The sequence below is a fragment of the Panthera uncia genome, assembly GCF_023721935.1.
Source record: "Panthera uncia isolate 11264 chromosome B2 unlocalized genomic scaffold, Puncia_PCG_1.0 HiC_scaffold_24, whole genome shotgun sequence".
NCBI lineage: Eukaryota > Metazoa > Chordata > Mammalia > Carnivora > Felidae > Panthera > Panthera uncia.
Window position 1 is genome coordinate 69,030,865 of NW_026057580.1, and position 14,942 is coordinate 69,045,806.

General features: G+C 39.1%; 1 protein-coding gene across 6 annotated transcripts in view; it reads right to left on the reverse strand.

Moving 5' to 3' along the window:
• CDK19 (cyclin dependent kinase 19) overlaps positions 1-12,253 on the reverse strand; it is a 190,643-nt gene extending 178,390 nt beyond the window's left edge. For 2 of the 6 annotated variants that reach the window (XM_049654166.1, XM_049654165.1), the window contains exon 1: positions 11,939-12,253. In XM_049654166.1, the coding sequence (XP_049510123.1) occupies positions 11,939-12,066 (128 nt within the window). In that variant the 5' untranslated portion in view covers positions 12,067-12,253. The other 4 variants (XM_049654173.1, XM_049654168.1, XM_049654172.1 and 1 more) reach the window with 2 other exon arrangements.
• Between the last annotated feature and the right edge of the window lie 2,689 nt (positions 12,254-14,942).

Genomic DNA, 14,942 nt, shown 5'->3' on the forward strand with positions numbered 1-14,942 from the left:
GAATGACCCAACGCTAATATCATCTTCAATGGGGAAAAACTGACAGCTTTCCCCCTAAGGTCAGGTACAAGACAGGGATGTCCACTCTCGCCACTGTTATTCAACATAGTATTGGAAGTGTTAGCCTCTGCAATCAGACAACACAAAGAAATAAAAAGCATCCATATCAGTCAGGAGGAGGTCAAACTTTCACTCTTTGTAAATGACATGATACTCTATATGGAAAACCCAAAAGAATCCACCAAAAAACTGCTAGAGCTGATTCATGAATTCAGCAAAGTTGCAGGATATAAAATCAATGCACAGAAATCGGTTGCATTCCTATACAACAACAATGAAGCGACAGAGAGAGAAATCAAGGAATCGATCCCATTTACAGTTGCACAAAAAGCCATAAAATACCTAGGAATAAATCTAACCAAAGAGGTGGAAAATCTATACACTGAAAACTATAGAAAGCTTATGAAAGAAATTGAAGAAGACACAAAAAGATGGAAAAAGATTCCATGCTCCTGGATAGGAAGAACAAATACTGTTAAAATGTTGATACTACCCAAAGCAATCTACATATTCAATGCAATTGCTATCAAAGTAACACCAGCATTCTTCACAGAGCTAAAACAAATAATCCTAAAATTTGTACGGAACCAGAAAAGACCCCAAATAGCCAAAGCAATCTTGAAAAAGAAAACCAAAGCAGGAGGCATCACAATCCCAGACTTCAAGCTATACTACAAAGCTGTAATCATCGAGACAGTATGGTACTGACACAAGAACAGACACTCAGATCAATGGAACAGAATAGAGAACCCAGAAATGGACCCACAAACGTATGGCCAGCTAATCTTTGACAAAGCAGGAAAGAATATCCAATGGAATGAAGACAGTCTCTTCAGCAAGTGGTGCTGGGAAAACTGGACAGTGACATGCAGAAAAATGAACCTGGACCACTTTCTTACACCATACACAAAAATAAACTCAAAATGGATGAAAGAACCTAAATGTAAGACAGGAAACCATCAAAATCCTCGAGGAGAAAGCAGGCAAAAACCTCTTTGATCTTGGCCACAGCAACTTCTTACTCAACACGTCTCCAGAGGCAAGGGAAACAAAAGCAAAAATGAACTACTGGGACCTCATCAAAATAAAAAGCTTCTGCACAGTGAAGGAAACAATCAGCAAAACTAAAAGGCAACCAACAGAATGGGAGAAGATATTTGCAAATGACATATCAGATGAAGGGTTAGTATCCAAAATCTATAAAGGGCTTCTCAAACTCAACACCCAAAAAACAAATAATCCAGTGAAGAAATGGGCAAAAGACATGAACAGACACTTCTCCAAGGAAGACATCCAGATGGCCAACCGACACATGAAAAAATGCTCCACATCACTCATCATCAGGGAAATACAACTCAACACCACAATGAGATACCACTCACACCTGTCAGAATGGCTAACATTAACAACTCAGGCAACAACAGATGTTGGCGAGGATGCGGAAAAAGAGGATCTCTTTTGCATTGTTGGTGGGAATACAAGCTGGTGCAGTCACTCTGGAAAACAGGATGGAGGTTTCTCAAAAACTAAAAATAGAACTATCCTATGACCCAGCAATTGCACTACTAGGCATTTATCCACAGGATACAGGTGTGCTGTTTTGAAGGGACACATGCACTCCCATGTTTATAGCAGCACTATCAACAATAGCCAAAGTATGGAAAGAGCCCAAATGTCCATCGATGGATGAATGGATACAGAAGATGTGGTATATATATATATATATACAATGGAGTATTACTTGGCAATCAAAAAGAATGAAATCTTGCCATTTGCAACTACGTGGATGGAACCGGAGGGTATTATGCTAAGTGAAATTAGTCAGAGAAAGACAAAAATCATATGACTTCACTCATATGAGGACTTTAAGAGACAAAACAGATGAACATAAGGGAAGGGAAACAAAAATAATATAAAAACAGGGAGGGGGACAAAACAGAAGAGACACATAAATATTGAGAACAAACTAAGGGTTGCTGGAGGAGTTGTGGGAGGGGGAATGGGCTAAATGGGTAAGGGGCATTAAGGAATCTACTCCTGAAATCATTGTTTCACTATATGCTAACTAATTCGGATATAAATTTTAAAAAATAAAAAATGAAATTAAAAAAAAAAAAAAGATGTCCTCAATTGAACAACAACAAAAAAAAAAAATCCAAGAAAAAGCACCTAAGAGATATCAAGAAACACTATTAGCTAAGTATGATCCAGATACTTGAAGGGCAAAAGAACTTAAGAAGACCCATTAGGCCTTAATACCTGGAAGACCAGCAGCAGTTATTTAATGCACAAGATTACATTTCCTTCTCCATGGGTCTCAATATACTAATTCACCCCGCAACAAATACTTTCACAATCATAATATTTTAAGGCTATTAAATGGTTTTCAGTGTTCGCTTTTTAGAATCAACTCATAGACAAAAAGCAGGATGCTATAAATGTCTACTTTAAAAATTAGGAGATAGAGAAAAAAGAGTAAGAGAAATATATCACTTTTCTTAATATCCCTATCAGGAAGACAAATAGTATCTAAACTGATAAATCAAGAAAAAGAAATCTGGGCACCTGGCTGGCTCAGTCCGTAGAGCATGAGACTCTTGATCTTGGGGTCATGAGTTCAAGCCCCATCTTGGCTGTAGACATTACTTAAAAAAAATTTTTTTTAAATAAAAACAGGTTTAAAGCCTCTATAAGAAGGGTGTGTTTCTCCTTTAGAAAGACTTATTATATCAGAAATTAAAGATACCGGGGCGCCTGGGTGGCTCAGTCGGTTAAGCGTCCGACTTCAGCTCAGGTCACGATCTCGCGGTCCGTGAGTTCAAGCCCCTTGTCGGGCTCTGGGCTGATGGCTCAGAGCCTGGAGCCTGCTTCCGATTCTGTGTCTCCCTCTCTCTCTGCCCCTCCCCCGTTCATGCTCTGTCTCTCTCTGTCTCAAAAATAAATAAAACGTTAAAAAAAAAAAAGAAATTAAAGATATTTTAGAAGGACACCAATTATTTTTTTAAAAAGAATAAAAGAAAAAAAAAGAAAGAAAAAGAAATTTAATGGAATAGCTGGCTAGCTCAGCTGGTAGAGCATGTGACTCTTCATGTCAGGGTCGTGAGTTTAAGCCCCAGGTTGTTGGGTGTAGAGATTACTTTAAAAAAAGAAAAAAATGTTAAAAAAAAAAAAAAGAATAAAAAATTTTTTAAAAAAGAAAGAAAAAGAAATTTAATGGAGTGCCTGGCTAGCTCAGTCAGTGGAGCATGTGACTCTTGATCTCAGTCCTGTGATCAAGCCCCACGTTCAGCAAGGAGCCTAACCAAAATTAAAAAAAATAAAAAAGATTTAAGCTTATGATTTAAAGTTATAAAAGTATTTGCCACAAAAAATGTAAAATAACAAAGGTAATAAATTTGAATGTTGAGATGGGAAATTGCTCAGCTTTTCTAATGGAAAATCAACAAAAAATGCCTAAAGTTGATAAATCAGAACATAGAATTATATGCATATTATTTTTTACATGCATATTACTTAAAGTTATACTAGTAAGCACCAGCAAAACTTAAAACAGAAACAGTCAACACTGGCTATCTTTGAAAAATGATGGAAGCTTGGGAGTGGACAATAAGAAGAAGACTTTTACTTTTAATTTTATATATAGTTTAACTGTTAGAGTCTTTTAAATCACATACAACTATTATCTGATAAATTTTAATAGCATAAAAATAAAAATATTTCCACTTTGACACAAATATATAGATCAAAAGATTGCTGAGAAATCAGTGAACAGAACTCTGGTTTTATAAGTTACATAAGTTCAAATTACATACAATTTCTTCAGAAAAAAAAGGAAGCTCACATTTTTTTAAATTTGCGCCTAAATCCAAAACAACTGGATTCACTCAGTGTCTAAGTCACTCTTAAAATGCAAGTATAATAATTACATTACAAAAGGGAAAGAGAAAAAGGAAACTAACTTTTGTAAAAAGCAACACACTTTGTGCCCCAGATCACAATCCTAAGGAGAATAACTTTCCCACAGAAAGATGCAACTAGCCCACCCATAAGGCAAAAGTTTTACCTTACTTTTCCAGCAACCATGAACTCACCTTTCTGTCCAAATGTATATATCTACAAATATCTGCAAAATAGTTTGCCATGACACGGTTTTGGTCTGTGGTCACAATAAAAACAAAATTAAATCCATTTCTTAATCACGTTCCACTTGGTAACTGAGATCATCAGCAACAAAATCTCACAGAAATAATATTTTTAGATAGAAAACACACAACAGGTTTAAAGCCTCTATGAGGAGGATGTGTTTCTCCTTTAGAAAGACTTATTATATTAGAAATTAAAGATATTTTATAAGGACACCAGTTATTTAAGGACTTTACAGGTTTTTACTTCTCTTTGATCACTCACTCACTTTTGGATAAGAATTCACACCCTCAATAAAAAAACTACTGCCGCACACTTGTATCCTGAATTACATCCTGTCTTCTCTCTTGAGACTCTCTTTTATCCTGCACAATGCATGCTCAAAAGGGTTATTACAGGAAGTGTTGAACTATCAGCTATTTATAAATGGACAAGAATCTTCAAATAGCTTTGTCGGCTACCTCTTCATGGTTCTAGCCCTTAAAAACTACCTGCTTTTTAAAGAAATAATCATGTTAATAATTCAAAATATTAAAATGCTCTCTTTAAAAAAATATATATCTTGTTCCTTTGTTTTGGAATCCAAAAGCAGCACTAACATACAGTCCCAACGTCACAAGAGAACGAACAGGCTGATCTTTATATACACATTAACCAGTCTTACTCTCATCGTTTACCACCAAGAAAATTTCGAATTGTACTATATTGCCTTCAAGTCTTCTATACTGATGTCTAAACCTCATTACACTAGTTAAGCAGTTTGCAAACCAAGCACACAGTTTAACATCACATATTAATTTTTTACCCAGCATATTCAGTCCAAACATACAGTACACAAAAGTAAAATTCCTTAATTCATCAATACTGACATCCCTATCAAAAAAACCTTTCCATAGATCTACTTTTTGCCTACATAAAACTCAGAGGCAAGCCTTTCTCGTGCTGCTAAAACGGTAACTTGTATTTCCTATGGAAACTAATGATTTAGAACTCATTTTTATGTATGAATAATTATTTTTAAAGCCTTTAAGGAGTAAGACTTCCTTATTCTCAGCCCCATTGTTTTCAATCTTTAGTGATTTATATCTCATATATCACCATATTAGCAAATCATTTCAAGCCAATACTTCCAAAGGTAAATAGCTTACAGGAGTTTAAATTAGCTACACTAATACACACAAAAACTGTACCTACTAGGTACAGTTCACTACAGTGTTAGTACTAGCAAAAGACTAGTAACAGCCTAAATGTCCATCAAGAGGGATAGTTAATTATGTAGGTCAATACAGTGGAATACAAGTGAAACTATTATTAAGAGGAACCAGGCATCTCTGCATATCAATTATGTAACGATCTTCAAATTACATTTAAGGTGAAAAAAATATAGAGAAATGTACAGTAAACTATTTACCATTAAATACACACACCCCAAGAAAATCTCTAAAAAGGAAAACCGAGAATGGCCATCTATAGAAAGGGAAAAGGGTGGTTGGGAAAGGGAAGGCTTACTACCACATTGTATATCTTCTTATGCACATGCACTTACTACTCACTGAACAACATTCTTTTTTTTTTAACAAAAATACTTTTTTCAAAAAGTGATCAAATATCCTTGATTCCATTCACAAATTGACAGTTTATGGATTCGAGTATCGGTTTGCATTATCAAACTGTTTCAGCCTCAAAATTCTGCCTATAACTGAAAAGACATGAGCTTTGTGCGGGTTTTGGCAGAAAAGAGAGAAAAAAAAGAAAAGACGTGGGCTATCCTATTTCATTTGTCCACACCATCAATTACACATTTTTATTAAAAGGTCTCTTCAGGGGCACCTAGCTGGTTACGTCGGTGGAGCATGCAACTCTCAATCTCAGGGTGCTGAGTTCCAGCCCCACATTGGGTGTAGAGATTAACCAAATTTAAAAAAATTAAAATGTCACTTCATGGATTTGAAAATTATAAATGTGTTGCTAAGCTACTTGTCCCCAAGACTAAACCTTCTGAGTCCAACATCACAGCTACTAGCCAGTGTCTCAGTCACAGTAACCACATTCCTTGAGCCACATATGGCTAGTGGCTACCATACTTTACAGCATAGACGCATGTTCATCATTGCACGAAGATCTATTGGACGTCACTGTTCTAGACTAAGCAGGGCAAACTACAGCCTGCCCGCCAAAGCGAGCTCACCACTTGGTTTTACAAATAAAATTCTATTGAAACACATTCTAATTTGTGTTCATTTACACATTTGTCTGTGGATACTTTGACACTACAACAGCAGATTCAAGTAATTATAACATATACTGTATGGCCTCCAAGGCCTAAAATATTTAGTATCTGCCTCTTTGTAAAGAAAGTTTGTCGACCACTGCTCTAAACAATCAAATTTGATTGAAAATGTTTCTTTTCCTGGGCTTCAAAAAGTTCTTGTAATACATAAATAAAGAACCAATTAAACATAAACCAATGTTTATTTGATTTACTAAGTGCTAAAGATACTAAATTTATTAACATAAACCCGTAAGATCAATAAATTTCGTAAAATATGTTCGAATGCCTACATTTTTTTTAATGTTTATTTACTTTTGAGAGACAGTGCGAGAGCAAGGGAGGAGCACAGAGAGAGAGAGAGAGAGAATTCCAAGCAAGCTCTGAGCTGCCAGCGCAGAGCCCAACATGAGGCTCCAACTCACAAACTGTGAGATCATAACCTGAGCCAAAGTCGGATGCCTGACCCACTGAGCCATACAGGTGCCCCAATGCCCACAATTTCTAAGCATCTCTATAAAATAGATAGTGAAAGCAAAGAACACAAGATTTCTATAATAATTTTACAAGAGCTGGCCTAAAAGGGAAAAATGCTTAACTCAAAACAAAAAAATTACATACGTTCCTTATCAATCTACTAAAAGAAATGTATCAACTGTCTTAAAAAGCAGCACATAATTTCTTAGAAAAAAAATTATACTAGATCTAATTAGTGCTATAAAATTATTTATGGTAACCACTTATGTAACATCACTGCATTGCAGGCTTTCAAAACAATTACTGAAGGGGCACCTGGGTGGCTCAGTCGGTTAAGCATTTGACTTTGGATCAGGTCATGATCTCACAGTTCATGAGTTCAAGCCTTGTGTCAGGCTCTGGGCTGACAGCTTGGAGTCTACAGCCTGCTTCAGAATCTGTGACTGCCTCTCTCTCTGCCCCTCCCCCACTCATGCTCTGTCTCTGTCAAATAATAAATGTTAAATTTTTTTTAAAAAAACAAAACAATTACTGAAAACATCAGGGCAGTATTACCAATGTGGGACCTTTTTTTTTTTTAATAAAATTTCTGAGTGTCCATTATATGCCAAACTCTGTACAAGACTCTGGAAATAAATGATGACCCATTTGTAGCTAATAGTTTATGGGGCAGATTAATATTACTTATAGTGATATTATACACCTAAGAACAAAGAGAGGCACAAGCACAACTAATAAAGTGAATAAAGGAAGGCTTCTAGAAGAAAAGCTATCTGAATAGGGTATTGAAGTATGAGCAGGAGTTGGCCAAGTTTATGGGAGTGAGGAGAAAAGGGAGGGAGGAATGGCAGAGCAATACCACTTTACTTTGAATGTAAAAAAAAAAAAAAAAAAGACATGAAAAAGACTTAGTAAGTGCTAAAAAATGCTACAGAAACATGGCTTGCACCAACTCCGGGAGTTGGTGGCAAGTATAAAGGCTATAAAGACGAGAAAAACTTTAGGATCCTAATGCAAATAGCTTTATATGCCAAAGTAAGGAATTAAAATTGGATATGATGGTTTGAAAGATAGAGAATGTAGTTTTCCAAGATGTTTCATGATTGATTTTATTTGCAGAAAAATGACCCTGAGCAACTTGGATGTTGGACTATCACAAGGAAAGACTAGCCTAACAGCAGAGACCAATTCAGCTACTATGCAAAAATGGTGGGTTTTTTTTTTTTGAAAGATGGAGGCCAAAAGTAATGAAAATGAGGATGAAGAGAAACCTGATGAAGAAAAGCAACTACACATGGTAGAATCTATAGGCTGGCACTCCTTTTTTTTTTTTTTTTAATATCCATGCAATATTTTCCCTTTTCCACATTTGTTGGTATAGATATATCCTTTGCATGGAAAAGGCTTATACAATAAGTTTGTCAAAACTGGAGGTTTAACATGGCCTTTTTGGGTTTTCCCCGTATGGTATTAAGAAGTAGGACACATTAGAAAATGCAACAACTCAGTCAGGAGAGCTGGATTCCTACTATCTTGTAACTTCTGTGAGGCTTGTCTTTGCTGTGAGACTATGGGCATGATAACCTCTAAAAGCTCTGGTTTTCTCATTTGTAAAGAAGTGAGACTAAATGATCTAAAACTCTTTGTACATTCCACCCCCCACACACAAAAAAATGCAAATACAATCGTCTATTCTAACTACAAACCAAATATGAAAAATCCATCAAAGCCAGGCAGATAGGTCCATACCTATTATTTACCTGTATGTATCCATATGTACCTACACATTTGTGAAGGATTTTATGACATACATTAAGATGTATAATCACCAATTACTCATCTAAAACTTTATACACTAAGATGTATAGTCACAAACTACTCATCTGAAACCCTAAGGCAAAACTGAAACTGTTAAGATGTCAGCCATTTCACTTTCAATTATGAAGTATCTTTTAAAGACATCTCAAAAAGGAGTAATCTTTTATTGGAGTGGTTCAAAAGACTAAATGAATGTCTGCAAAATTGAATAGTAGTATTGTTTGGTGTAACAGTTTTCAGACATATTATCCTATGGAATCATGTTTGTTTGACTCTCTTATTGACAAAAGAACCTTTTAAAATATTCCTTTATCAATCAAAGCAAAGTTTTTCAAATTTGAGGAATATGGTCTTGAGATTTGTAACCATAAACTGTTATATATCCTTTTTTACAAATTTTAAAAGGAAAACTATTACAAATTCTTGTTCATACTAAAAAGTCTAGAAATATTCTGAACTTGTTTCTCAGGAATAACATTAAGCCTGATTTATTTAAAAAGGATGGTTGGGTCAAAAGATTCTCTTCCTTCAAAACAAAAAGAACAAATGACATTTTTATTAAAGGTGAAAAACCCAAATGTAATCTTTCATTTCCACTGTCACAAATTTACATAGTATAATTAACACAGCCCAAGTTAAAGTCATTATTTTAATGGAAATATCACTCTAAGATTTTTTTAAAAGGTAGTACTAAACTATAAACAGAGGCTTTTCTTTTGTAAGTTACATTACTTCTTCCAGTGTTTCTTCAAAAGACCCAAATGATTTTGGTTATATACTACATTATATACATCAGAATAACTTCTCTTAAATGTACGCACGTGATTTCTTTCTTGCTCCCTAAAGTAGCATTATACATTTTTTTCTGAATTAACCAAAATAAATTCCGGAAAGAGCTAAACTATAACTAACCATGATCAGAGTGTAAAATCTTTACTATGCAAATCTGCATCACAATTTAGAACCATCACTAAAAACTTTAAAAATTTTTTGTTCTTTAAAATCATTGCTACCAACCCACAAGAGATGTGCTATTAACATAAAGCCTCAAATCTCAACTAGACCCCTAGTCCAAGGAAACCTACCTTTATAATGATTTTTCTTAGAATATAGTGATATCAACTAATGCTTTCAGATCCTAAAAATTTCTTTAAAAAGCATATTTTGAAGATACACAGACTGATCTTACTCTATTAAAGAAACTTTATTAATTCTAATCAAACAAATTTCACTCAAGAAAGTGCAGTCGAATCAAAAACTTTATTAGAGGGGAAAATATTCAAAAAGAACAATTAGAAGCAGGAATTAAATTATGTTTTTTGTTTTATCCCATGCTATCAAAATACAATTCAGAAGCAGATTTTTCTTAAAAGTTGCCTACTAAAAGGAAGTTATTTTAACAACAAAAAAAAAGAAAATACATTTAAAAAATTTCAAATCAAGTACATTATAAAGTTAGCATGAGGAGTATGAAAAACACCACATATAATTTGTTTTGTAATGCCAATGTCCAAATAGGAAAACTAGATGTGCTTTCCCCAAATAGATCTGATAATATTCCCACAGAAACACCAGTATAACAAGTAAATATTCCAAACACAAAATACAAGTTAATTTTAAGTACCTGACATTCCAAGATACTCATTCAAGGACACCTGGCAATTAACTAAAAGAATTATGAGAGAAGTTTACAACTGACTACTATGGAGCCCTTTCAGTTATAATACCAAAACTACTTGCAGTAACAATCCTTTACACGTGTTTAGTACCTTGTGATTTTCACCATACTTTATGATAAAACAATTTGTAAAGTTGTGTTTTCACTCTCTATGAAATTAGCACACACACCTTAACAACTTTCGTCCTCGAGTTCATAAATCAACTATATCAATTACAACAGAGTGCGCAGAACGTTAGGCAGCATTTCAAATCTTACTAATGTCATTGTGACTGATATTCACTTTATTCAGAAATGTTCCGCTAGGATGCTAAAAACTCTCTTTCTCATACTTTTTGACCATCTTTGAAATCTAGGCGGGACAGGTAGATAGATGTTCCTGGGCTCCCTAACTCTGGGGGAGGAGAATTCCTCCCAGGAAGGGCGGTGAGCAGGTGATTGGTTTAAACCTACCCTTCGCCGGCAGCTGGTTCCACCTGTCCTAGAGCCCGTCTGCCCTACAGGACGAAGGATAGGCGTTCTCAATACAGAATCCAGCTCGCCATCTCCTAAGAGAACAATCAATAAAGGCTTCCTAAGAGGTTACTAAGGTTCTCCCTCAAATCCCAGGTAAACAGAGATTCAGGCCCAGATCTCTGTCACTCTGCATTCCGTTCCGGATAATCTAGGTGCTGGATAAACCCCAGCACGCAGTCATTTAGCCAGGGGATGGAGTGGAAAGCATAAGAATATCCAAGGGGGGGGGGGGGGGAATACGAGTTACCAAAAAACTAGGCGAACTCTGAAGTTCTGCGGGCAAAACGCGGTTAGTCTCCGAGGAGGTCCTACATTCGAGTTAAAGTGCGGAATTCAGAATGTGAAAAAGCGAAATCAGGGGCGAATGAGCAGGGATCCAGAAGTCGCCGGGTATAGACACGGACGCGGGACTACGCTGAGAAGCCAATGGGCTGGCTGGCCCCAAGGGCAGAGATGCGCGGAGGGTCAGACCCTAGAGTCTGGCTAAGACCCCAGCCCAGCGCTCGGCCGCCCGACCAGCTCCTCCGCTAGGTTTCAAACCGCCGCCCCCGGGAGGCGCTTAGCCGATTGGAAGTTCCACAACGACCGTCACCAGCCCAGGGCCGGAGCGGCAACTCGGCAAAGCTCTCCCAGCCCTCGGCGTCTCCCCAAGAGACCAGACCCCACAAACTCCACCTCCAGCCGAGGTCCCAACTCGAGTCCCGCCGCCAGCTCCATGCACGCGGAAGGCGCCCTCCGGAACCGGACCGACGCCCCCCGACTAGGCTGCTGCCGCTGGAGTTCGAGGGGCGCGACGGGGCCGCGCGGGGAGGGCAGTCAGAACCCGCGTCCCTCAGTCCGCGCTGGGACGCGGCCCCGCGACCACCTCCGCCTCGCCCTTCGGGAACGGCCCGACCCGGCTCCAACCCACCCATCCCGCGCGGTCGCGGGCAGGGCGAGGACCCGAGCGAGCCTACTCCCCCCGCCCCTGCTCTTACCCATCTTTCCGCCTCGCCTTGTAGACGTGCCCGTAGGTGCCGCGTCCCACTTTGCACCCTTCGTACTCAAACAAATCCTCCACCCGCTCCCGCTCCGCCGCCAGCTTCGCCTTGAAATCATAATCCATTGTCTGCTTTCCCCATAGAGGCACCGGGACGCGGGGGCCGCCGCCGCTCAGTCCCTCCTCCTCCTCCTCCCCCCGCGACCGCCGCTCCACTTCTCCAACAGCCGCCTCTCGGGCGCGCGCGCGCCGCCCGCCGCCCCGCGGTCCGCCTTCAGCAAGGGACTCCTCGGCGGCCGCGGCAGCCACCTACTCCACCTCCTCCTCCTCCTCCTCCTCCTCCTCCGCGGCGGCGGCGGCTCCCGCAGGCAGCCCCAGTCCCGCCTCCCCCCTTCATTTCCTTGTTTTGGAACCTGGTGGGCCGCGCCGCGGCTTCCTCGAGCTCATTAACCAACCATCCCGCCCACCTCGAGGCCGCGGGAGCTGCGGGGAAATGTAGTTCCGGAGGCTACAGGAGCAGTTCAGTTTTGCCAGCAAAAGAAATACAGCACCCAGGATGCTTTGGGCCGCTACAGCCCCGCCTCCACAAGGCATGCACGCCTGCGCACTGGGGCTGCCCCTCCCCCTCAGGTAGCTCAGGACTGCCAGTTCCTGTGAAGGTAGAAAGCTCAAAGTTACTGTATTCTTTCTGCGAGTCTTTGGGAGCTGGTGGAAAGAAGGCCCTTGTTCTAGTATGAGGAAGGTACTCCAGTGTAACTGCCCCCGGGCTAGAAGGAAAGTGGAAAGTATTTAACAAGTGCTTTGCTCAGGAGTTTGCTCCAGTGGTTTGAGAGGCGAGGGCTGTGGTTAGGACAGTTGTGCTGCAGATTGTTTGTTTTTCTGTGGCAATTGGTCCGCCCGTTGCCCCGCCCCCTCCGCCCAATCTCTCATTGGCTGAGACTTAGAGAATGACGTCCTCCTTGGTGCGTGGGTATCCCCAGGCTTTGGCTCCTTTCCCGTTCTTGATTGGTAATTGGATGTGCTCGGTTGTTCCTGATAGGTTAATCTTTTTTCTTTACGATGCAAAAACGGTATTTCAAAAGCTGAACCATCAGCGGTTTCCTAGTTCTAGCATCCGTCTGAGGAGAACTTCTGAACCCTAGCAGCGAATCATCCTTTCCCTCGCGCTCTAGTCATGGTCTCCTCCTACACTGTGCGGTTCCCATAGCCAAGGTTTGGCCATCTGTCTAAGGACAATTAAAGTGCCAGGATGCATCGTTTTAAAAACAATCATCAGGGTTGGATTGTAAAAGATTTTTTACGGTCTATGCAAAATGATGACGTTCTCCTAGAATGTTTAAGAAAGTTTCCTTCATCAAGGTGAACATTGATTCATTTAATTGTTGCATACTTAACGTGTCAGATGCTTGGGATACAATCCTAAACGTGATTGGTGCTAGGATAAGACTAATATACCACATTTATTGAGAGCAAAAAGGAGGAAATGGTCACTTTTATCTAAAGTGATAAGGAGGGGCACTTGGGTGGCAGAGTGGGTTAAGGTTAAGCTTCCCACTTCAGCTCAGGTCATGATCTCATGGTTGGTGAGTTCGAGTTCGGTTGGCATCTGGTTCTGTGCTGACAGCTCAGAGCCTGGAACCTGCTTCAGATTCTGTGTCTCCCTCTCCCTTTGCCCCTCCCCTGCTGGTGCTCTGTCTGTCTCTCTCAAAGATAAGTAAACATTAAAAAATTAACATTTAAAAAATTAATAATAATAAAAATAAAGTGGTAAGGAGAATTAGTAGTGACCTGCCTGCTAGGTTTTGGGAGAAACCTGGAAAACTTGAAGTGTTGGGAGATCATTTATTTACAACAGTAAATTTCCTGAGAAACTAACTCAGATCATGAAGTCAATCGAAAATATCTGAGTATGTAAGTCTCTTATTTCCAGGAACCATGATAAGTGCTGGAGACACCAGATGAAAATGGGTCTCTTTCCATTGGAGAACTAAAACCTATTGAAGAAATAAACATGCAAGCAAATTAAAAATAAACTATGTGGGTACAGAGAACAATAGTAGAATAGGAAGAATTCTAGAGGAGTCAAGCTAGGCTTCACAACAGAGGGAAATTTTGAGCCAAAATTTAAAGTACTTTATGTGAAGGGCAAGTAGGGAGCAGAAATTATTTAAGGCAGGATGGCTGAATCTATCATGAGAGAACATGATATATTCTGAGAAATGCAACTAGTTTGAATGTTACAGATTAAAGCAGGGAAAGGGGATATCTAAGAAGAGATTGGACAGATAAGTAGAGGTCAAATTATGAAGATATATATATATATATATATGGCTAGTGGAAGTTTTAGATTTCATCATTCTATAGGCAATAGGAAACCATTGAAGACTCTTGAGCTAAAGAGTAATATAATCAGTGTCGTTATTCAAAAACTCCTCCTGACAACAGTGTTCAGGATAGATTGGAAGAAAGTGAGAACAGTAAAGAAGTTACTGCCTTGGATCATCTGGCTGGCTCAGTCGGGAGAGCATGTGAGTCTTGATCTCAGGATCTTGAATTCAAACCCCACATTCATTATGGAGCTATTTAAAAACAAAAAGAAGAAGAAAAAGAAGCTATTGCCTTAATACTTACAAAATACAGAGATTAAACCATCAAGTGGCAGTGCTGATCATAAGAAAAAGACAGATACCAGAATTATTTATGAATCAAATTCAACAGAACCTGAGGATTAATTAAATGTGGGGCATGTATGAGGAGGCCTTCTTCCTTTATCTTGTTTTTAATGTTTATTTACTTATGATGAGAGAGAGAGAGTGCAAGTGGGGGAGGGACAGAGAGAGGGAGAGAGAGAAATCCAAGCAGGCTCTGCACTGGTGTGGAGCCCACCGTGGGGCCCAATCCCACAAACTGTGAGATCGTGACCTGAGCCGAAATCAAGAGTCGGACGCTTAACCGACTGAGCCACCCAGTGGCCTCTGTAATTTTAGTATTTTAATTTAAGA